The sequence below is a fragment of the Ascaphus truei genome, chromosome 13, assembly GCF_040206685.1.
Source record: "Ascaphus truei isolate aAscTru1 chromosome 13, aAscTru1.hap1, whole genome shotgun sequence".
Lineage (NCBI taxonomy): Eukaryota > Metazoa > Chordata > Amphibia > Anura > Ascaphidae > Ascaphus > Ascaphus truei.
In genome coordinates this window covers 39654281-39678088 of record NC_134495.1, presented here as the reverse complement: position 1 = coordinate 39678088, position 23808 = coordinate 39654281, and the positions used below count along the sequence as shown (strand labels likewise).

General features: G+C 44.8%; 1 protein-coding gene across 4 annotated transcripts in view; it reads left to right on the top strand.

Annotated features, from left to right (window-relative positions):
* Positions 1-23808, top strand: part of LOC142465250 (uncharacterized) — an 84358-nt gene that overhangs the window by 43063 nt on the left and 17487 nt on the right. For all 4 annotated transcript variants that reach the window (XM_075569252.1, XM_075569250.1, XM_075569253.1 and 1 more), the window contains exons 6-7: positions 18137-18340; positions 18528-18648. In XM_075569252.1, the coding sequence (XP_075425367.1) occupies positions 18137-18340; positions 18528-18648 (325 nt within the window). The remainder of the gene's footprint in view (positions 1-18136; positions 18341-18527; positions 18649-23808) is intronic.

The following is a 23808-nucleotide window of genomic DNA, read 5'->3' as shown; positions in this document are numbered from 1 at the left end:
GAATGATGAGGGAGAGCAGGTCTGGCAAAAATTCACTCTTTAATGGAAAGCCACTCACTACGACAGGAACCTGCAGAGCGTTAATATGGGAGGTACTTGAGAAGCAATATCCAGGGACACATGTAAGGAGGTATAAGAGTGTGACGCGTAGCTCACCACAAAAGAGGTGCGACCACGGGGCTGAGGTAGGGATTGAGACAGAACTCCGACTCCAACCGCGAGGGCGCGTCTAGAGTGTAGGATGGTCGTATTAGCAGGGTCAGGATTATAGAAGACAGCGTAGTCGGAGTACTTGCCAGGTTCAGGAGTGGAGAGTAGTGGATCGTTGGGGTACGTAGCCGCAGTCAGGATTGGAAAAGGAGGTCGTTTTGCCAAAGCCAGGGTCAGTGCAGGAGAGTATCACGAGATCCAATGCAGGGTTAGTGCAGGAGAATGCAGAGTAGTCATAATCCAAAGCCAGAGGTCAGTGCAGGAGATTATCACGAGATCCAAGGTCCAAAGTAGGATCAGGCAACAGGGATTCAGAAAGCAAGGCAGAGTGCAGGATTGCAGCGAACTACAGCGTCACAAACCTAAGTTATGCTCGGCATGGACTGACTGCACAAACAGGGTATAAATAGGACCTCCCACCAATGGGAGGTGAACAGGGAGTAGGTAGCCCTTTCCTGGTAGGCTGCTGGATACACAGGTGGGTCCTATTGAGCTGCCGACTTGTAAGTGGAAGTGGGGGTACGAACTCCCGCGAGCGTACCGCGAGTCACTCGTGAAACCGAAGGGCGAACCGGTTGCACACGCCTTGGCACCCGTGCCAGTGCGGGGACAGAGACTGGAGGCGGGACCCGAGGGGAGGGAGGAATCCCACGCATGCCCGCCGCATCGCTTATCGCAGATCCGAGTGTGGGGGCGGAGTCCAGAGACGGAACGAGAATGAGGGGCGGAGCCAGCAGGGGACCCTGGGAACTGTGCACCGTCCGTGCGCCGCACAACTCTCACTGCTGAGCGGGAAACCGACTGTGCACCGCCCGCATAAGTCCGCGCTTGAGAACCCGTCAGGATGCCCTCTTTAAGTGCCTTTCGCCTTGGACGGATAGGTGAGGGTTAAGGGGACAGAATCGCCCGAATTGCGAATCCTTACAGTACCCCAACCCCTCCAGGAGTGACCTCCGGGCGACTCCATTAAGGCTTCTCTAGAAAGTTCAAGTGGAATCTCCTAGTCATCCTTGCCGCATGAACCTGGTGGCTCAGCACCCAAGACCTCTCTTCTGGACCGAATCCCTTCCAATGCACCAGGTAGTGCAACGATCCTCTAGAGATTTTAGAATCCAGGATGGATAGAATCTCATACTCTGGTTGTCCTTGTACCATAACGGTGGTGGTAGGAAGAACTGGAACTGGAGGGGATTCTCATGGATGGCGACAGGAACAACCGATAAGCGACTGGATTAATTTTCTGAGATATAGAGAATGGACCGAGGAATCTAGGTGTAAATTTTATTGACGGAACCTTCAGTTTAATATTCTTGGAGGATAGCTAGACTTTATCGCCAGGCCTGAATTTTGGGGCTGGTCTGCGATGACGGTCTGCCTGACATTTTTGTCTCCCAACAGCTGACTTAATATTTCTTTGGATCCTCCTCCAAAGGGTCAAAAGCACCTTGACCCTATCATCCGCAGCTGAGACCCCAGAGGTAGAAATTGACAGAGGAAGGGTAGCGGGATGGAACCCGTAATTAATGAAAAAAGGAGATTCTGCAGTAGACTCACTTCGTAAATTATTATGTGCAAACTCCGCCCAAGGAAGAAGTTCCAACCAATCGTCCTGAGAAACGGACATGGAACACAGAATAAATTGTTCTAAAGACTGGTTGGTCCTCTCAGTCTGACCATTAGTTTGTGGGTGGTACCCAGATGAAAAATGTAGAGATATGCCTGGCTGAAGGCAAAAAGAGCGCCAAAATTTAGATAAGAACTGCGAACCTCTGTCAGATACGATAACTGCGGGAACTCCGCGAAGGCGAAAAATCTCTTTGATAAATATCTCTGCGAGTTTGGGAGAGCTAGGCAGGCCTTTCAGCGGTACAAAATGAGATTGCTTAGAAAACCAATCTACTACTACAAGAATTGTGTTCATACCCTTAAATACTGGTAGGTCCATGGCAAAATCCATGGATAAGTGTGTCCATGGCCGAACAGGAACAGGCAAAGGCTGAAGTAGACCGACAGGGAGATCTCTGGGAGTTTTAGTCCTGGCACAGGTTGGACATGCAAGTACAAAGTCTTTGACATCCCTCTGCATCCCAGGCCACCAGAAAGTCCGGGAGATGAGGTCCAAAGTTCTTTTGGTCCCGGGATGATCTGCTCACTTAAAGGAGTGTCCCCATTCCAGGACCAGTCTGCGAAATGGAGAAGGAGTGAATGGGCAACCCTATGGGACCGTAAGATTGTCAGGGGTTTGATCCTGTTCAAGAACGATGTCTTTTAAGGCTTCGAAGTTACAGTAGTAGATGAAAGAATAAGTTTAGATGGAAGAATAGGTTTGAGTTGATCCTCTGAATTATCCTCGGATGAGAACTGGCGAGACAGGGCGTCAGCTTTGACATTCTTTGTTCCTGGGAGATAAGAGATAATGAAATTGAATCTTGAAAAGAAGAGTGATCATCTGGCTTGGTGGGCTCCTATACGACGTGCTCCCTCGATATATAATAGGTTCTTGTGATCCGTAAGGATCGTAATAGGTGCCTCTGTTCCTTCAAGAAGATGTCTCCATTCCTCCAAGGCTAGTTTCATGGCCAACAGTTCTCGATTACCAATATTATAGTTACGTTCAGCTGAAGAATTTTTTCTGGAGAAGGCACAGGGGTGCAACCTGGCATGAGGGCTCTTCCTCTGAGACAATACAGTGCCCACTCCGACATCGGATGCATCCACTTCGAGGGTAAAGGGGAGCTTGGGATCAGGATGAACAAGAATCGGGGCAGATACGAATGCTTTCTTAAGAAGATCAAAAGACTTGATAGCCGCACAAGACCAACAGGAGGGATATGCACCTTTTTCAGTGAGAGCTGTGAGAGGATTTACTAGAGAAGAAAAGTTCTGAATAAATCTACAATAATAGTTGGAAAACCCCAAGAACCGTTGAACCGCTTTGAGCGTAGTGGGTTGGGACCAGTCTAAGACCACTTTGACCTTGGCGGGATCCATCGTGAGGCTGGTATCCGAAATTATGTATCCTAGAATAAATGTAGAGGATTAATGACATTTTTCAAGTTTAGCGAATAAATGGTTTTGACGAAGAAGTACTTGTTTGACATGTTCCACATGCTCCTGCATAGATTTAGAAAAGATCAAGATATCGTCCAAATAGACAATTACAAAAGAATTAATAAGATCCCTAAATATTTCATTGACAAAATCTTGGAATACTGCTGGGGCATTGCAAAGACCGAATGGCATGACCAGATACTCAGAGTGTCCATCTCTGTTATTGAATGCAGTCTTACACTCGTCGCCTTGACAAATCCGAATGAGGTTGTAAGCACCGCGTAGATCCAATGTAGAGACCACCTGAGCACCCTGAAGACGATCAAAGAGTTCAGAAATGAGGAAGAGGGTAGCGGGTTTTTATACTTATTTTGTTGAGTCCCCGATAATCAATGCATGGTTGCAAAGTCCCGTCTTTTTTCTTAACGAAGAAAAACCCGGCTCCGGCGGGAGAAGTGGACTTGCGGATGAACCCCCTTTCTAAATTCTCGGCAATGTACTCCTTCATGGCTTTAGACTCTGGCATAGACAATGGTTAGGATGCTCCTCTGGGTGGTCTAGTACCAGGAAGCAGTTCAATAAGACAATCGTAGGGGCGATGAGGAGGAAAGATTTCAGACCTGACTTTATCAAAGACATCCTTAAACTCGGTATATTCCTCCGGCAATCTTACCCGTTCTTGGTCCTCTGATAAAGTAGTTGTGCAGACCCTACTTGATCCCTTGAGACAATTTTGAATGCAGTACGGACTCCACTGTATGGGCTCCTTATTAAGCCAATCGATCTGGGGATTATGGAGCTGTAACCAGGGGAGACCCAAAATCACTGCTACAGACGGGGCAGGAATGACATTCAGCATAATCTCCTCCAAGTGATTCTCTGCCAACCTCAGTTGGAGGACCCGTGTCTCCAGGGAAATAAATGCAGGTTGAAGCGGTCGGCCATCAATGGCCTCTAGGGCAAGAGGGTTCTGCTTATGAATAAGAGGAATATGATGCTTCTCTGCAAAGCTCTGATCTATAAAGTCACCACCGGATTGTCATGGGAGAGGTGGTTTGGCCCGGTATTAAAGGGGTTATACCCCATTTGGCCACCCCCTGCTCTCACTTGGGAAGCAAGGGGTTAACTGGACTGCGGTCCAGTAATGTGTTTTTACCTTGCTTCAGTACCCAAATGTGTATTCCCCTGTAAATATGTATTGTTCCCATTCCAGTGTCTGCACCAACACTCGCACTGGGATCCGTTCGGGAGGAGAAGGGTTAATAGTTAGGAAGTGATTATAGCCCTTTGTTCCATGTTCCCGCCTTTACAGGCTCCATTTTGCAGCTCTCCATAGGTCGCCATTGCAGCTCCATGCAATCCAATAGCGAATCCGGCGATTTGGGCCCGTTTCAGTAGAAGACCTGCAGATGGCGCCCGAGAGGAGGAGTGGCGGTTCCCCATTGTAAGTCAATGGAGCCATTCATTTCAATGGGGATTCCTCGACGCCGACCTCCAGGAACGGGTTGGCAGCCATCCAAACCGCAGACCGCAGAAGCGGATACAATATGAAAAAGAGCTTTGATCACACTAGTTCAAGTTCAAACACAATTGGCGTGGGAAACTTAGGTTCTAGGGCACCCAGGAATAAAATTCTTTTTGCCCCTAGACCCTAGGAACCCCCACACTCGACCACCACCGGGTTCGGGAATGAAGGACCCCCGTAAAGGGTCGCGCCCACCACGAGGGTCGCGCCATTGACTCTAACGGGAGCGGAGGTCCCATTGAATCCTATGGCGGTGCCGGCCCATGCATTTCCTATGACGGCGCCGGCCATATTGATTCTAATGGGGGAAAGCCGCGTGGCTTTTAAACGGCTAAGTCCGAAAGAGTGAAAAGTGCAAGCCCATATCTCCGGTTCTGTGAGTACCAGAGGACTTGGATTTTGGTCGCAGGTAGTCACTGTTCCGGCATGACTTCATGGCCATTTCCAGCCCTCTCCGGTCAACCAGACAGAGTAGGGGCAAATGTTAAAATTGTGGTTTTCCCATTGACTTCAATGGCGGAGTTGCTCCATTGAAAGCCTATAGCGGCGGAGCCCATTGATTTCAATAGGAGAGTGAAACGCTGTGATTTCTTTTAGCTATAGCGGAGAATCCTGCATTAAAGTTAATAGGGGATTTTAACTTGTTTTTTGTATCTCCGGTTCTGGGGGTCATGGGAGGCTGAAACTTGGCCACTATAGCAAAGCGCCTCCGGCATGGGGAACTGGCAAATTTCAGCCCACTCAGACCCACAGAACGGATTATTTTAATATATGTGTAGGTATTAAAGAATATTGTTTTTCAAGGCTGGGATAAAGCCCGGGAAATGTTACTGGCTCTGCTTTATGTTAATGTTCAGGGGGGAGACAAGTGGTCTACAATAAACCCTCTGATCAAAGGCTGACCACTCTGATTGTGTACAATAGGGCGGAGAAACGCAGAGCCTGAGTGGTCTGTAAGTGTCATAATTCACACTTAAAGACAGAAGGGTTTCCTGACTACAAAGAAGTCTGCTAGACATTCAGGCGCCCAAAGGTTAGGATATGGGGCCGAAACTCCATTTAAACGAGGGTAAGCCATATACCCAGTGTGATTCGTGTCTTTTCGTGATGTCTTCGATTTTACCAACTACTTGATGCCTGATTGCTGGATGAATTGCCAATCCTGTAACCTGATTGCTTCATTGTCCAACCCTTAAGTAAGTGTCTATTTTTTCTGTTCTTTGTATAATCTTGTGTGTCCACCTTCTAAGGAATAAACTGTCTTTTTTATATCTAAGTCGTGTTCAATTCAACCCAGATATTTTGGTGTGTATTATAACCACGGATCCAGAATCAAGAAAGGCTAATGTGGAGACAGAGAATCCCTCTCCAGACAGAGAGATAGGGATCAGGATCTTGGTGGGATTAGGAATAGCGATGGGGGATAAGGCGATCATTCCCATTGAGACTCCCCTAGCACTCATGGGAACCTTGCGTTTCCCAACATTTTTAGGACAAGAGAAGGCAAAGTGTCGGGAACACCCGCAATACAAACAAAGTCCTTCATCAACACGGCGTTGTCTTTCAAAGCAAGAAAGAGTAGTGACCCCCAACTGCATAGGTTCCGAAAGATCCATAACAGGTAATTCTGACTGGCTCACCTGGCTGGGGTTTATCCTGGTAGGTGCCGTGCGATGAAGTCTCCTTTCAGGCCTTCTTTCCTGGAGGCGATGATCTACCTTGATGCAGATAGCAATGAGGTCCTCCAGATTGGTGGGCCGGTCATGAGTGGCAAGTTCGTCTTTCACGGTCTCGGACAGGCCCTGCCAAAAGGCAGCAGACAGAAATTCGTTGTTCCAATCCGTCTCAACGGCAATGTTCATACAGTAAATTCGAGTGCATAACAAGCAACTGGGCGGTTACCCTGGGAAATGAAGAACAAGGCAGAAGCTGCGATACCTTTCAATCCGGCGTGTCAAACACCCTGCGGAATTCCCTCGTGAAGGGTCCAATGCTTTGGGTGAAGTCACCACTGGGTCGCTCCCTGATAGGAGAGGCCCAGGCAAGTGCGTCATCTGTGAGAAGAGAGATTATATAGGCCACCTTGGAACGAGAGGCAGTGAAACGGGACAGACTCATTTCAAACTGAATAAAACATTGGTTTAGGAACCCTGTGCACTCATGGGGATCCCCACCATAACGGTTGGGCGTGGGAAGCCCAGGTTCAGACAGGTAAGGAGGTGTAGCCATGGGACTAGCGGTCAATGGAAAGGAGGCCCGTCTGGGGTTCCTGCAAGCAGAGGGTCAGGGCCCTGAAGTTCTCCTGAAGGGTACTCAGATGTTAATCACTAGACTGTAATTTGTTTTCAAGACTGGAAATGGCAGCAGCAAACGTGCTGCAGACTCCTACCTCAGCGGGGTCGAAGTTTGTGTGGCCGAGTATACTGTGACGCTTAGCTCACCACAAACGAGGCGCGGGCTGAGGTAGGGATTGAGACAGAACCCCGACCCCAACCGCGAGGGCACGTCTAGAGTGTAGGATGGTCGTACTAGCAGGATCAGGATTATAGAAGACATTGTAGTCAGAGTACTTGCCAGGTTCAGGAGTGGAGAGTAGTGGATCATTCGGGCACGTAGCCGGAGTCAGGATTGGAGAAGGAGGGATCGTCGTTTTCCCAAAGCCAGGGTCAGTGCAGCAGAGTATCACGAGGTCCAAGGTCCAAGGCAGGGTTAGTGCAGCAGAAAGCAGAGTAGTCGTTATCCAAAGCCAGGGGTCAGTGCAGGAGAGTATCATGAGATCCAAGGTTCAAAGCAGGATCAGGCAGCAGGGATTCAGACAGTAAGGCAGAGTGCAGGATTGCAGCGAAGTACAGCGTCACAAACCTAAGTTATGCTCGGCATGGACTGACTACACAAACAGGGTGTAAATAGGACCTCCCACCAATGGGTGGTGAACAGGAAGTAGGTAGCCCTTTCCTGGTAGGCTGCTGGATACACAGGTGTGTTATTGTGCTGCCCATTTGTAAGTGGAGGTGGGGCTACGAACTCCCGCTCGCGTACTGCGCGTCACTCGCGCAACTGAAGGGCGACCCGGTTGCACAGGCCTTGGCACCTGCGCCTGTGCTAGGGTGGAGACCAGAGGCGGGATCCGAGGGGAGGCAGGAATCCCGCACATGCCTTCCGTATCGCAGATCCGAGAGTGGTGGTGGAGTCCAGAGACAGAACGAGGGGCGGGGCCAGCAGGGGACTGCGAGGACCGTGCGCAGTCCGTGTGCCATCTGTGCGCCGCACAACTCTCGCTGCTGAACGGGAACGCAGACCAGGTACCGTAACCTGGGAAACCAACTGTGCACCGCCCGCGTAAGTCCGCGCTACAGAACCCCTGTCAGGATGCCCTCTCTGAGTGCTTCTCGCCCTGGATGGATAGGTGAGGGTTAAGGGGACAGAATCGCCTGAATGGCGAATGCTCACATTGAGAAGCAATATCCAGGGACACATGTAATTAGAGAAAGCAAGAACCCAAGGGCAGGCAAGATGTTTGGTCATATGGAGAGCCCAGGACCACATAAGGACATGATTGGGCAGCAGGAGAGCACAGAGTCAGATATGTCAGAGAAGGATGTAGTTTGGCAAAGGGGACTGACCCAGTGATTGAATGTACTTGATTCCAGGAAGATGCTTGTTTCTGCAGAGGGAGATCCTGGGCCCACTACATACAGTGGTGTGAAAAAGAAAGTACACCCTCTTTGAATTCTATGGTTTTACATATCAGGACATAATAACAATCGTCTGTTCCTTAGCAGGTCTAAAAATGAGGTAAATACAACCTCAGATGAACAACACATGACATATTACACTGTGTCATGATTTATTTAACAAAAATAAAGCCACAATGGAGAAGCCATGTGTGAAAACTAAGTACTCCCTTACTGCTTCCATAGGAATTAAGATGTAAGGTAGCAGACAGGTGCTGCTAATCAAATGCCCTTGATTAATTAAACATCAGCAAGTGTGACTACTTCTATAAATGCCGAAGTTTTAGCAGTTTGCTGGTCTGGAGCATTCAGGTGTGTGTTAACACAATGCCAAGGAGGTAAGACATCAGCAATGATCTTAGAGAAGCAATTGTTGCTGCCCATCAATCTGGGAAGGGTTATAAGGCAATTTCCAAACAATTTAAAGTCCATCATTCTACAGTGAGAAAGATTATTCAAAAGTGTAAAACATTCAAGACAATTGCCAATCTTCTCAGGAGTGGATGTCCCAGCAAATTCACCCCAAGGTCAGACCGTGCAATGCTCAGAGTAATTGCAAAATACATATAATTTCAGATAAGATCCAAGAGGGATCAAAAAAGAATCCCCAAAAAAGCACTCAATGCCAAAATGTGTTTAACTGGATAACAATGATCCAACAGGGCAAAATTACCTGTATATTTGATTGGACAGGGATTAGGTAACCCTTATAGTCCCACCAAGTCCAAAGAAAAAATAATAAATTTTTATTAGTAAATACTTGTTAAAATCACAAACATATCATTCATACTTGTTAAAAATACCCCATCCAGAGTTGGCTAGTGTGGTCAATATTGATTATGAATTCATCTATATTAGTATAAATCCTGATGACTCACATCCATCCATATCGGTATAGCAATTGAGAACCGAAGCAGTACTGTGATCCTATGGAGGGTCTCCAATATCTAGAGCACAATTGTCAGACTATATATATACATATAGGCTTAATGCACTATCATCTTGTACAATTGTCACTCAAATATGTCGACCTGTGTAGCGATAATATTAGGTTCCTGTCAATATATAGATAATAATGGTCTGTATCGCACAATCAGTAACCAAACTGCATTTAAATCATGCCTGTGTTATTGCCAGATACACCATACCAAATCGCTCGTAGTACAGGGCAAAGTCAGTGATAACAGCAGTTCGTACCCTAGGTCTATATCTCAACCCGGCAACAAAATTACACTGTATACCCTAACATACATGGATTGGCTCTATATAAGCAGAATTATACTCCGTGATCGCGGCGGATCATGGGTAGTGTGTATATCGAGACCCCGCCGCATATACAAGCCTGTCTTCCCTCGATCTACAGGTTCACTAGTCTGACAATTGTGCTCTAGATATTGGAGATCCTCCATAGGATCACAGTACTGCTTCGGTTCTCAATTGCTATACCGATATGGATGGATGTGAGTCATCAGGATTTATACTAATATAGATGAATTCATAATCAATATTGACCACACTAGCCACCTCTGGATGGGGTATTTTTAACAAGTATGAATGATATGTTTGTGTTTTTAACAAGTATTTACTAATAAAAATGTATTATTTTTTCTTTGGACTTGGTGGGACTATAAGGGTTACCTAATCCCTGTGCATTCAAATATACAGGTAATTTTGCCCTGTTGGATCATTGTTAGCCAGTTAAACACATTTTGGCATTGAGTGCTTTTTTGGGGATTCTTTTTTGATCCCTCTTGGATCTTATCTGAAATTATATGTTAATTTGTCCCTTAAGCACCTGCCAATACTATTCATTCATTGTATATTGTAGAATGAGCGGTCTCATTCCCTTTATAGATTTGTAATTGCAAAATACCCAAGAGTTACATCTCAGACTCTACAGGCCTCAGTTAGCATGTTAAATGTTAAAGTTCATGACAGTACAATTAGAAAAAGACTGAACAAGTATGGTTTGTTTGGAAGTGTTGCCAGGAGAAAGCCTCTTCTCTCTAAAAAGAACATGGCAGCACGGCTTAGGTTTGCAAAGTTGCATCTGAATAAACCACAAGACTTTTGGAACAATGTCCTTTGGACAGATGAGACCAAAGTGGAGATGTTTGGCCATAATGCACAGCGCCACGTTTGGCGAAAACCAAACACAGCATATCAGCACAAACACCTCATACAAACTGTCAAGCACGGTGGTGGAGGGGTGATGATTTGGGCTTGTTTTGCAGCCACAGAACCTGAGAACCTTGCAGTCATTGAGTCGACCATGAACTCCTCTGTATACTGAAAGTATTCTAGAGTCAAATGTGAGGCCATCTGTCCGACAGCTAAAGCATGGCCGAAATTGGGTCATGCAACAGGACAATGATCCCAAACACACCAGCAAATCTACAACAGAATGGCTGAAAAAGAAAAGAATCACGGTGTTGCAATGGCTCAGTCAAAGTCCAGACCTCAACCCGATTGAAATGCTGTGGCTGCACCTTAATAGAGCTGTTCATAAACAAATGCCCACAAACCTCAATGAACTGAAGCAACCTTGTAAAGAAGAGTGGGCCAAAATTCCTCCACAACGATGTGGGAGACTGATAAAGTCATACAGAAAACGATTACTTCAAGTTATTGCTGCTAAAGGTGGTTCTACAAGCCATTGAATCATAAGTTATACTTAGTTTTCACACATGACTTCTCCATTTTGGCTTTATTATAATATGTCATGTGTTGTTGTTCACCTGAGGTTGTATTTACTTAATTTTATTTCCTGCTAAGGAACAGATGATTTTTAATATGTCTCGATATGTAAAACCATAGATTTCAAAGAGGATGCACTTTCTTTTTCACACAACTGTATATATATATACATATTATATATATATATATATATATATTGTGACAAACGGCTTACTCCGGGGCTCCGTCGTTTGTCCGGGACTGTTTAGAACACGGTCTTTTAGGGTAGGTTTAAATGATGAGGCGTCACGTACTGTTCCTTTAAACAGGCTATGCCTGGTTTATTCAGTCCCAGGCACTGAGACTGCCACAGTGCATACAACAGAAAACAGATCAAAACAAAAGCTGCTCACCTGAGCGATAACTTAACTTAGATATCCCTGACTCAGGGTTGGAAGTGGCTTTTCCACTCCCAACAACAAAACAAGGTACTTTTGCAATCTTACACAAATGAACAGAAAGATTGAACCTGTTTGGGGAAGAGGCTTCTCCCCTCTGTAGTTCAGCAGCCTTCCAGCCTCCTGGCTCTTGTGGAGAGACCAGAGCAAACAGGGAATCAGTCTTTCATACCTGATTCCTAATTAGCATGACAGGTGACAGAAATCAGGCAGCAGACAAACTCTGGTCTGGATCTCTCATCCCTCAGTTCCAGCGCTTGCCAAACTGTGGGATGGAGTGTATGTATTATAAGGCTGCACTCCCAGGCCAAACAGGATAGAAACTGTCTAGTATCCTGGGAGCCCTATATACGGAATTTATTACCATCCCCTGGTTTCTGTCACATATCCTCCCCCCCCAGCTCAGACCTCGAGGGATGAGCGACCATGGATATTAGGGAGTGCATCCTTGACAACCCGTCAGCATTGCCATGTTTGTGCCCTGACCTGTGTTCCACAGAAAATTTAAAGGGTTGTAGGCTTAGGAACCACCTGGTCACTCTAGCATTCTTTTCCCTGTTTTGACACATCCAGGTAAGGGGTGCATGATCTGTGACCAACCGGAATTTTCTCCCCAACAGATAGTATTTGAGCGTCTCTACAGCCCACTTTATTGCGAGACACTCTTTCTCTACTATGGAGTAATTTTTCTCCTGGGGATTTAGTTTCCTACTTAAATAAAGGATGGGGTGCTCCTCACCTTGAGACTCCTGGGAGAGTACCGCCCCCAGCCCTACCTCAGATGCGTCGGTTTGGACTACGAACTCTTTGGAGAAGTCAGGTGTGACCAACACTGGTTGGGCACAGAGAGCTTCTTTCAGGCTTCTAAAGGCCTGTTCGGTTTCCGGGGACCACTTTACCATTAGCGGTCCTCTTGCTTTTGTGAGGTCAGTTAGTGGGGTTGCCTTAGTTGCAAAATTGGGAATAAACCTTCTATAGTACCCAATTAACCCCAAAAAGGTCCTTACTTGTTTTTTTGTAACTGGCCTTGGCCAATTTTGTATCGCCTCCACTTTGAGTGTTTGGGGTTTGAGTAAACCTCTGCCAATAGAATATCCCAGATACTTGGCCTCCTCCAGACCAATAGTGCATTTAGCGGGGTTAGCAGTTAGTCCAGCAGACCGGACTGCGTCAAGCACAGCTTGGACCTTTGGAAGGTGGGATTGCCAATCTTCACTATGGATTACCACATCATCCAGGTAGGCGGCAGCATACCGAGCATGTGGTTTTAAAATTTTATCCATCATTCTTTGGAATGTGGCGGGAGCTCCATGTAAGCCAAAAGGCAACACCTTATACTGAAAGAGGCCGTCTGGGGTTGAGAAGGCTGTCTTTTCTTTTGCCCTTTCTGTGAGGGGAACCTGCCAGTACCCTTTTGTTAGGTCTAGGGTTGTGAGATATCGGGCTTTGCCCAGTCTCTCTACAAGTTCATCTACCCTGGGCATAGGATAAGTATCAAATTTTGACACCGCGTTTAGTTTCCGGTAGTCATTACAAAACCTTGTTGTACCATCTGGCTTTGGGACTAAGACTATAGGGCTGTTCCACCCACTTTGGGATTCCTCAATTACACCTAGTTTTAGCATTTTTTTAACCTCTAAACTTATAGCCTTTCTTTTGGCCTCTGGGATTCGGTACGGTTTAAGGTTAACTCGGACCCCCGGTTCAGAGACTAGGTCATGTTCAATTACGCTAGTTCTACCTGGCCGTATAGAGAAGATTTCTTTGTTTCTTCTCACTAAATTCTGAACCTCTCGTTTCTGATGAACAGACAGGGTTTCAGCTATGCTAACCTCTGGGTCAGTTTCTTGATTCTCTGACGGACCTGGGGGTACTAGGGTTAACAAGACTTCTCTATCTTTCCAGGGCTTGAGTAGGTTTATATGGTAAATTTGCTCAGGTTTCCTCCTACCTGGCTGTCTTACCTTATAATTTACTTCTCCCACTCTTTCCAAGACCTCATATGGCCCATGCCATTTAGCAAGGAATTTACTCTCCACGGTGGGAACCAGAACTAGTACCCTATCACCTGGAGAAAAAATTCTGACCCTAGCACCCTTATTATATGTATTCCTCTGTGCTTCTTGAGCTTTCTCCATGTGTTCCCTCACTATGGGTAGGACTGCAGCAATGCGGTCCTGCATCTGGGCAACATGCTCTATTACACTTCTGTAAGGGGTAACCTCGTGTTCCCAAGTCTCTTTGGCTATATCCAGTAAGCCCCTTGGGTGTCGGCCATACAATAGTTTAAACGGGGAGAAGCCTGTGGATGATTGGGGAACTTCCCTAATGGCAAATAACAGGTACGGTAACAAACAATCCCAGTTTTTCCCATCTTTATCAACCGCCCGCCGTAACATGCTCTTTAAGGTTTTATTGAACCTTTCCACTAAACCATCTGTTTGTGGATGATAGACTGAGGTTCTGAGATGCTTGATTTTTAGGAGTTTACATAGCTCTTTCGTTACTTGGGACATAAATGGTGTTCCCTGGTCAGATAGAATCTCTTTAGGAATCCCGACCCGGGAAAACAGAACTACTAACTCTTTTGCTATGTTTTTAGCTGAGGTGCTACGTAGGGGAACTGCCTCCGGATATCGGGTGGCATAATCTAATATTACCAATATATGCTGATGTCCCCTAGCAGACTTTATTAGGGGTCCTACTAGATCCATAGCAATCCGGTCAAATGGTACCTCTATTATGGGAAGGGGTACCAATGGGCTGCGGTACGCCTTGAACGGGGCGGTGATCTGACATTCTGGGCATGAGGAACAATAATTCGTAATTTCTGCCAGAACCCCAGGCCAATAGAAGCTTCGGAGAACCTTTTCTTTTGTCTTTTCCACCCCTAGGTGTCCCCCCAATGGATGACTATGTGCGAGGTGTAATACTACGTTACGGAATGTCTGTGGTACCAACAATTGTTTAGTTGTAACTGATTTCCTTTTATCAACCCGATATACTAGGTCGTTCTCTACCTCGAAGTAGGGGTAAGCAAGTGACCTATCTGGTTGGCCAGGAGTACTATTCTGGTCCCGTATATTTCCCCTTGCTACCGCTAATGTGGGGTCCTCCCACTGGGCCTTCTTAAAACTCCCAGGACTGACCTCTAGGTCAGCGAGGGTCTTATCCGGTTCTGGGGTGGTAAGTGTCTGCTCAACATCTTGATTTGGGGTATTCCCTACCAAAGTAGTGATGGGGAAGGGAATTTTACAGCACTCCTCCTTTTCCCCCTTCTTATTTGGGCCCTCGTCAACCTCCATTTCTGAAAAAGGGAAAGGATTTGTTTCTTCTAATACTTCGTTATGGTCCGCTATTGAACTCTGGGCACTATTCTGAGCGGGGGACCACATTTTTAGAAAATGGGGAAAGTCGGTCCCTATTAACACATCATGTGCCAGTTTGGGTACAATACCCACCTTGAAATCTAAAGAACCAAACTCTGTTTCAAAAAAAACATCAACAGTGGAATATTCATGATTATCCCCATGTATACAACAAATTGCCACTCTTTGTGAACTGTTTCCCTGTTTCTTCTTAATGGGCAAGAGGTATTCGGACACTAGTGTGACCATGCTCCCAGAGTCAAGAAGTGCCCGAACCCTCTTACCATTAACCTTTACAAATGCCCACAGATGGTTATTCAAGGGGTCCTCTGGGCTAGGGCCCATACATTGGGACAACAGCGAATAAGGTTCCACGCTGTTGCATTGCATGGGCTCATCATTTAGTGGGCAGATTTTTGCTGTGTGGCCCCTCTCATGACAATTTACACATTTAGGTACATAGTCTGTGTCCCACTTAGAGCCTTTTCCCGGCTCCCCATGTTGGCTATTGCCCTGGTCATTTTCGGAACTGGGGCTGCCGCTGCCAGTGGAAGGTTACTGATAGTCCCCCTCAGGATCTCGAGTTCCTGCTGTAAGCCCTGAGCGAACCGCTGTTGCTCCTCTCTCAGCAAGCGGTTTGTCTCTTGCTGGTTTGCATTCGCGTTTTGCAGGGCTTCATTCGTCTGTTGCTGGTTTGCATTCGCCTGTTGCTGGTTGGCATTCGCCTGTTGCTGGTTGGCATTAATCTCTTGCTGGGCTATTAGCAGCTGTTGCTGGGCTGCATTCGTCTGCTGCTGGTTTGCATTAGTTTCTTGCTGGGCTATTAACAGCTGTTGCTGGGTTTCATTCGCGTCTTTCTGGGCAGCGACATTGCGTACCAGCGCACCCACCACGTCTTCCATCTTGTTTGCAGAGGATGAAAAAACTTTTTTTTTTTTTTTTTTCTTTCAAAGTTCTTCAACCCGCAGACCCCCTAGTGCTCTGCCCGCATTCTCCACCATATGTGACAAACGGCTTACTCCGGGGCTCCGTCGTTTGTCCGGGACTGTTTAGAACACGGTCTTTTAGGGTAGGTTTAAATGATGAGGCGTCACGTACTGTTCCTTTAAACAGGCTATGCCTGGTTTATTCAGTCCCAGGCACTGAGACTGCCACAGTGCATACAACAGAAAACAGATCAAAACAAAAGCTGCTCACCTGAGCGATAACTTAACTTAGATATCCCTGACTCAGGGTTGGAAGTGGCTTTTCCACTCCCAACAACAAAACAAGGTACTTTTGCAATCTTACACAAATGAACAGAAAGATTGAACCTGTTTGGGGAAGAGGCTTCTCCCCTCTGTAGTTCAGCAGCCTTCCAGCCTCCTGGCTCTTGTGGAGAGACCAGAGCAAACAGGGAATCAGTCTTTCATACCTGATTCCTAATTAGCATGACAGGTGACAGAAATCAGGCAGCAGACAAACTCTGGTCTGGATCTCTCATCCCTCAGTTCCAGCGCTTGCCAAACTGTGGGATGGAGTGTATGTATTATAAGGCTGCACTCCCAGGCCAAACAGGATAGAAACTGTCTAGTATCCTGGGAGCCCTATATACGGAATTTATTACCATCCCCTGGTTTCTGTCACAATATATATATATATATATATATATATACAGTATACATATACAGTGTTCGACAAACCTATACATTTGCACGCCCCGGGCGAGTGGATTTAACATCGTGGCGAGCTCCTATTGGCCCAAGCAGCACACGTGTGGTACTAGGTGGCGAGTAGATTTTTTTGATCGGCGAGTAGATTTTTTGGTGATTTGTCGACCACTGTGTGTGTGTATATATATATATATATATATATATATATATATATATATATATATATATATGAGGACAAACAGAAAAGGAAAGCAGCGCCTCTAATTCCAAATAATAAAAAATAAATCTAAAGAATCTGTGCTGGAATTTAATCCATATTAATATATCTTATCAGAAATAGATAATAAATGTGAATCCCATAATTAATATAATAGCACAAAATAATCCTAAACCTGTGCACAATACTGAGAATAACTACACACTATCAAACAATATATATAAAAAATGCTTAAAAATAACAACATAAAAAAAAGGCAAAAGAGAAGGTAAAAAAACAGTCCTCAGATAATAGTCCAATAAGAAATGGGTGCTGGTGCAGAGGGTCTCCGGCTGCTCTCAATATGGACAAACCACGTCCACAGGAAATCTAAAAGAAAAAAAGAGGAGAGAGCGCACGCCCCATAGCGTAAAATTGTATATTTAATGAGGGGAAGGGGGAGAGGGGGGGTAAAAATGCACTTACAAAAGTACAGTTAAAATAAGCATTGTGTGATAATAATCACCACCATCCGGTTACTGCTGTATATTCTTGGGGCAATCCCGATCTCAAAGCAGAATGGATCAACGTCCCAGCAGGTATCCAGGGCCAGTAGATGTATAATGCTGTTTAAGAGTCCAAGAAATTGGCTCCGTGTACTCAAGCCTCTGTAGCACCAGCGCGTGGATCGGTCCGCTCCAGCGCTTTGTGATGACGTAATGTCAATGCGTCCAACGTGATGACGCTCCCTGACGCGTTTCGTCACTCACGGGTAACTTTCTCAAAGGGCTTTTAACTGTACTTTTGTAAGTGCATTTTTACCCCCCCTCTCCCCCTTCCCCTCATTAAATATACAATTTTACGCTATGGGGCGTGCGCTCTCTCCTTTTTTTCATATATATATATATATATATTATTTATATTATAAAATATATGTTTTGTGTCTGTGCTACATTATTCTGTAATATCCATAGTGTCACAATTTCTGTAATGATTACATACAGTATACTTTTTAATGTGATATTTGTACAATCCATTATCTTGGTGTTCATATACTGTAGGCACAGGGGAGTCTGAGTTTGGTGCAGACATCTCAGTGATATAATAGACAGAATTGGTGGGGAGGGCACTGAATAGATTGAGTATAGAGCTTTTAAGAAGAGACGTGTCCCTCTTACTGCAAAGCGACATCTGCAGGAACATGATATATCATCTGTTGTCTCTTGCTCTGCACAGTGATATTTATTACTGTCTCTCATTATGTAGGATTATATTGTTGTGAAGAAGCACGGTGAGCATGTCACAGACAGCAACAGTCCCTGTGTGCCAGAAATATTCTGCAGGACCCAGAGACCCATCATGGAGAATCCAACTAACTCCCTGATACATGAGAGAAACAATAACAAGAAGCTGATGTCTGAGAAGATCCTGGAACACACCAACATCATCATTCACCTGCTGACTGGAGAGGTGAGGGCTGCTGGGCAGCGTTAGATATTACCTCCTTTCTGTCTTCATTCATTTTCTTGAGCAAACTTTGTTCTATATATCTGTATTTTCCTCTCTGCCTTGGTCACCTGACTTTCCATAAGGAAAATATTCTTACAGAACCAGTTATTATGTCTGGATACTGAGTGGGGGATTCTCTGTGTTTCAGGTACCTATAAAGTGTGATGATGTTGCTGTGTATTTCTCCATGGAGGAGTGGGAGTATTTAGAAGGACACACGGAGCGTTATAAGGACTTGATGGGGAATCCCCAAAACCTTAGCTCACTGGGTAAGAGGAGGTTTTCTGTTATTCTAATAGAGATGTCTGTCATGTTTGGATCCAGCAAACAGGAGCTCAAGTTACTGTACACTTTGTGTTTTTGTTGTGAGGTTTATGTCAGGAACAAGAAACAGGTTACAGAGCCGGGCAAACAGAGGCTCATCTCTGTCACTCAGGACGGGATATTTTAGAGCAGAGGATCCCAACCTTTTTTCTAACAAGTTCCCCTATTCATAATGCTCAGTGAGCACATGAGAACAGATACACACAAGACAGACAGATACACTCACCGCAGGAGAACACATACACACACATACATATGACAGACAGACACACACACACACCACATGACAACAGATAAACACAGGACAGGTGCACTCACACAGGACAGACAGAAACCCCACAGGAGAATAGATATACACAGGACAGGAGAATAGATATACACAGGACAGGAGAATAGATACACACAGGGCAGAGACACAACACAGAGGAAAAAATATGCACCACAGGAATAGATAAACACACACACACAGCGAAGAACAGATACACATAAGACACACATACATATACCACAGGTTAGATACTCAGATACAGGGCAGAAACAGATACCACAGGAGAACTAATACACATTCACGAGAAAAGGTACACACACCACAGAAAAACAGATATGCACATGACAGAAAGACACATGAGAACAGATGCACATAAAAGAGAACAAATATAGGCACACACACACACACACACAAGGATATACACATATTTATGTATGTATGTATTTATTTATATAGCGCCATTAATGTACATAGCGCTTCACAGGGGTAATACACGTGACAATCATATAAATAAATTGTCCCAGGCGCTGTGAATAAAGTCCAATGAACCCCAATACCGTGAACCAATTGGGCAGTCTTTGGTAAGGCTTCCTATGCCAGATAGATGATCTTGATAGTTTGGTGGACAGGCAGGGGTGTTGTCTGATCTGGTGTTATGATGCTTCTGTAATCATAGAGAAAAAAGACAGCAGGACACGCACATGGCGTGGTATGGCTTTTTCAATCACCCCCCTTGCCTAGAACCCTGAAATCCTACTTACAGGATGAGGGCTCTCATGTACAGTTGAGAGAATCTGTGCCTCACGTCTCCATCCCTCACAGCGTCTCACGGATCCACGTGGTCTGGTCTGCAGGGATCCCCTTATTCGGCGTTGATGGTACCAGCACTCCCACAGATGTTCACATGTGGGGGAAGGGGGGGGGTTGGAGACGGGGAAAGATTGTAGAAATAGACTAGTGTGATAACGTTCAGGGTATTTATTAACACACACAAACACAATAAAATCACACTTACAATCTAAAAGAATGGTGAGCTCCGCTCAAAATGCCGTCCGCAGCTTGTGCAGTTTCCAGTGTTGCTCAGGGAACGGTCACCACGCGCTGTACTCGATTCCGGATCTCGAGTGACGTCAGCGGTGGATCAGACCGGGACTCTCCTCACACTAGGAACTACGGGTGCCCGGGCAGCTCAATTCACTAGGCTCCTCCTCCCTACGCGTTTCGTGACGTGTTGTCACTTCCTCAGGGGATAATGGAGCCTAGTGGATAGGCTATTTATGCTAATTCCAGGTAGAGAGCCCTCCTATAAGTGGGACGGACTGGGCGTGATTACCATGTGTTACATTCAACTGCGATCGTGAAAATGGCAGATTGGGATCAATGTTAACACATACATCATCAATTTTGGACCCTTGTCATAGCATATAATTTAAAAAAACAGCCTACATTTCTAGTGAATTGATTAGTAACTAAAACATCTTATTGATCAAATCCTAAGAAATCACATTGATAGTTTAAAAACATCTACATTGTACGAGATTATTCAAAACATTGTGTACCACTTAAATGATATTCTTATGCAGTACATATACATAACACAGTTGTTATGATTTAAAAAATATTTAACAACACTTATAAAAACAAATAAACAGAGTTCAGTGCACTAGTAAAATGAATTGGTACACAGATTTTAAAATGAGCAGTAAGAATCTGATGATCACTCAGGTATAGTAAAATGATCAAAACCCTAATTGATTCACTGATCTTTTAAAAAAGCTGCCAGGTCGAAATCGATATTAAGGCCGAGGGGGGACAGTGTCTTCAGTACATAGATCCAATAACTTTCTTTTTTAGATACTAAATTAAGTCTGTCTCCCCCCCGCCAACTACTTTTTGGGTTATCGATCCCTACACATACCAGACCCTCTGGGTTCTGGCCATGATGCGTTTTAAAATGATTTGAGACACTGTGAGTCTCGAGGCCCCTCTTAATATTGTAGACGTGTTCTGCGAACCGTCTTTTGAGGGGTCTCCCTGTGCGGCCTACATATTGCAGGCCGCAAGGACATTCTAATAAGTACACACAGAAATTGGTCCTACAGTTGATAAAAGTTTTAATATCAAAACTAGTCCCTGTTACTCTGGATTGAAAGTTTTTTGTCTTTTTACTGTACTTGCAACCAATACAGTTGTTACAAGTGTAATACCCCTTGAGATCATTTAACCATGACACATGGCGATCTCTGAGGCCATCAATAGGACAGCTGGGAGAGAGGGAAGATTTCAAATTCCTAGCCCTTTTATAAACTATTTTTGGTTTATTGGGGAGGATAGATTTCAGGATAGGGTCTTTACGGAGAATGCCCCAATGTTTGTTAAAAGTCTTGGATATAACTGGGGCCAGCCCACTATACTGAGTGATAAAAAATGGAAACTGATCTGGGATTTTGGGTTTAGAAATTCCTCCCATATCTTTGCTACATATTAGAGAGGCTCTATCTATTTTGTTAACTTCTAATATAGCTCTATCTAGTTCCTGATGTTTATATCCTCGTTCCATGAACTTAGTTTTTAGATCCTTGATCTGCTGATAATAGACATGATCTTCTGAGCAATTTCTTCTAATTCTTAATGCCTGTCCTTTCGGAATATTGCGCAGCCATTGGGAATGATGATGGCTTGATGCCAACAAATAAGTGTTCGCATCTACTTCCTTGTGGAAGGTTTTAGTGTGGACTGTATTGTCAGTTACATATAGGGATAGATCAAGGAAGTTTATGGGATATGGGAGGAATTTCTAAACCCAAAATCCCAGATCAGTTTCCATTTTTTATCACTCAGTATAGTGGGCTGGCCCCAGTTATATCCAAGACTTTTAACAAACATTGGGGCATTCTCCGTAAAGACCCTATCCTGAAATCTATCCTCCCCAATAAACCAAAAATAGTTTATAAAAGGGCTAGGAATTTGAAATCTTCCCTCTCTCCCAGCTGTCCTATTGATGGCCTCAGAGATCGCCATGTGTCATGGTTAAATGATCTCAAGGGGTATTACACTTGTAACAACTGTATTGGTTGCAAGTACAGTAAAAAGACAAAAAACTTTCAATCCAGAGTAACAGGGACTAGTTTTGATATTAAAACTTTTATCAACTGTAGGACCAATTTCTGTGTGTACTTATTAGAATGTCCTTGCGGCCTGCAATATGTAGGCCGCACAGGGAGACCCCTCAAAAGACGGTTCGCAGAACACGTCTACAATATTAAGAGGGGCCTCGAGACTCACAGTGTCTCAAATCATTTTAAAACGCATCATGGCCAGAACCCAGAGGGTCTGGTATGTGTAGGGATCGATAACCCAAAAAGTAGTTGGCGGGGGGGAGACAGACTTAATTTAGTATCTAAAAAAGAAAGTTATTGGATCTATGTACTGAAGACACTGTCCCCCCTCGGCCTTAATATCGATTTCGACCTGGCAGCTTTTTTAAAAGATCAGTGAATCAATTAGGGTTTTGATCATTTTACTATACCTGAGTGATCATCAGATTCTTACTGCTCATTTTAAAATCTGTGTACCAATTCATTTTACTAGTGCACTGAACTCTGTTTATTTGTTTTTATAAGTGTTGTTAAATATTTTTTAAATCATAACAACTGTGTTATGTATATGTACTGCATAAGAATATCATTTAAGTGGTACACAATGTTTTGAATAATCTCGTACAATGTAGATGTTTTTAAACTATCAATGTGATTTCTTAGGATTTGATCAATAAGATGTTTTAGTTACTAATCAATTCACTAGAAATGTAGGCTGTTTTTTTAAATTATATGCTATGACAAGGGTCCAAAATTGATGATGTATGTGTTAACATTGATCCCAATCTGCCATTTTCACGATCGCAGTTGAATGTAACACATGGTAATCACGCCCAGTCCGTCCCACTTATAGGAGGGCTCTCTACCTGGAATTAGCATAAATAGCCTATCCACTAGGCTCCATTATCCCCTGAGGAAGTGACAACACGTCACGAAACGCGTAGGGAGGAGGAGCCTAGTGAATTGAGCTGCCCGGGCACCCGTAGTTCCTAGTGTGAGGAGAGTCCCGGTCTGATCCACCGCTGACGTCACTCGAGATCCGGAATCGAGTACAGCGCGTGGTGACCGTTCCCTGAGCAACACTGGAAACTGCACAAGCTGCGGACGGCATTTTGAGCGGAGCTCACCATTCTTTTAGATTGTAAGTGTGATTTTATTGTGTTTGTGTGTGTTAATAAATACCCTGAACGTTATCACACTAGTCTATTTCTACAATCTTTCCCCGTCTCCAACCCCCCCCCTTCCCCCACATGTGAACATCTGTGGGAGTGCTGGTACCATCAATGCCGAATAAGGGGATCCCTGCAGACCAGACCACGTGGATCCGTGAGACGCTGTGAGGGATGGAGACGTGAGGCACAGATTCTCTCAACTGTACATGAGAGCCCTCATCCTGTAAGTAGGATTTCAGGGTTCTAGGCAAGGGGGGTGATTGAAAAAGCCATACCACGCCATGTGCGTGTCCTGCTGTCTTTTTTCTCTATGATTACAGAAGCATCATAACACCAGATCAGACAACACCCCTGCCTGTCCACCAAACTATCAAGATCATCTATCTGGCATAGGAAGCCTTACCAAAGACTGCCCAATTGGTTCACGGTATTGGGGTTCATTGGACTTTATTCACAGCGCCTGGGACAATTTATTTGTATGTATTTTGGCTTGTACAGGTTTGGAATAACCTGTTGATTTTTTGTCCCATAGGCTGCTTTTTTTCACCATTTTCATTTATTTATTTG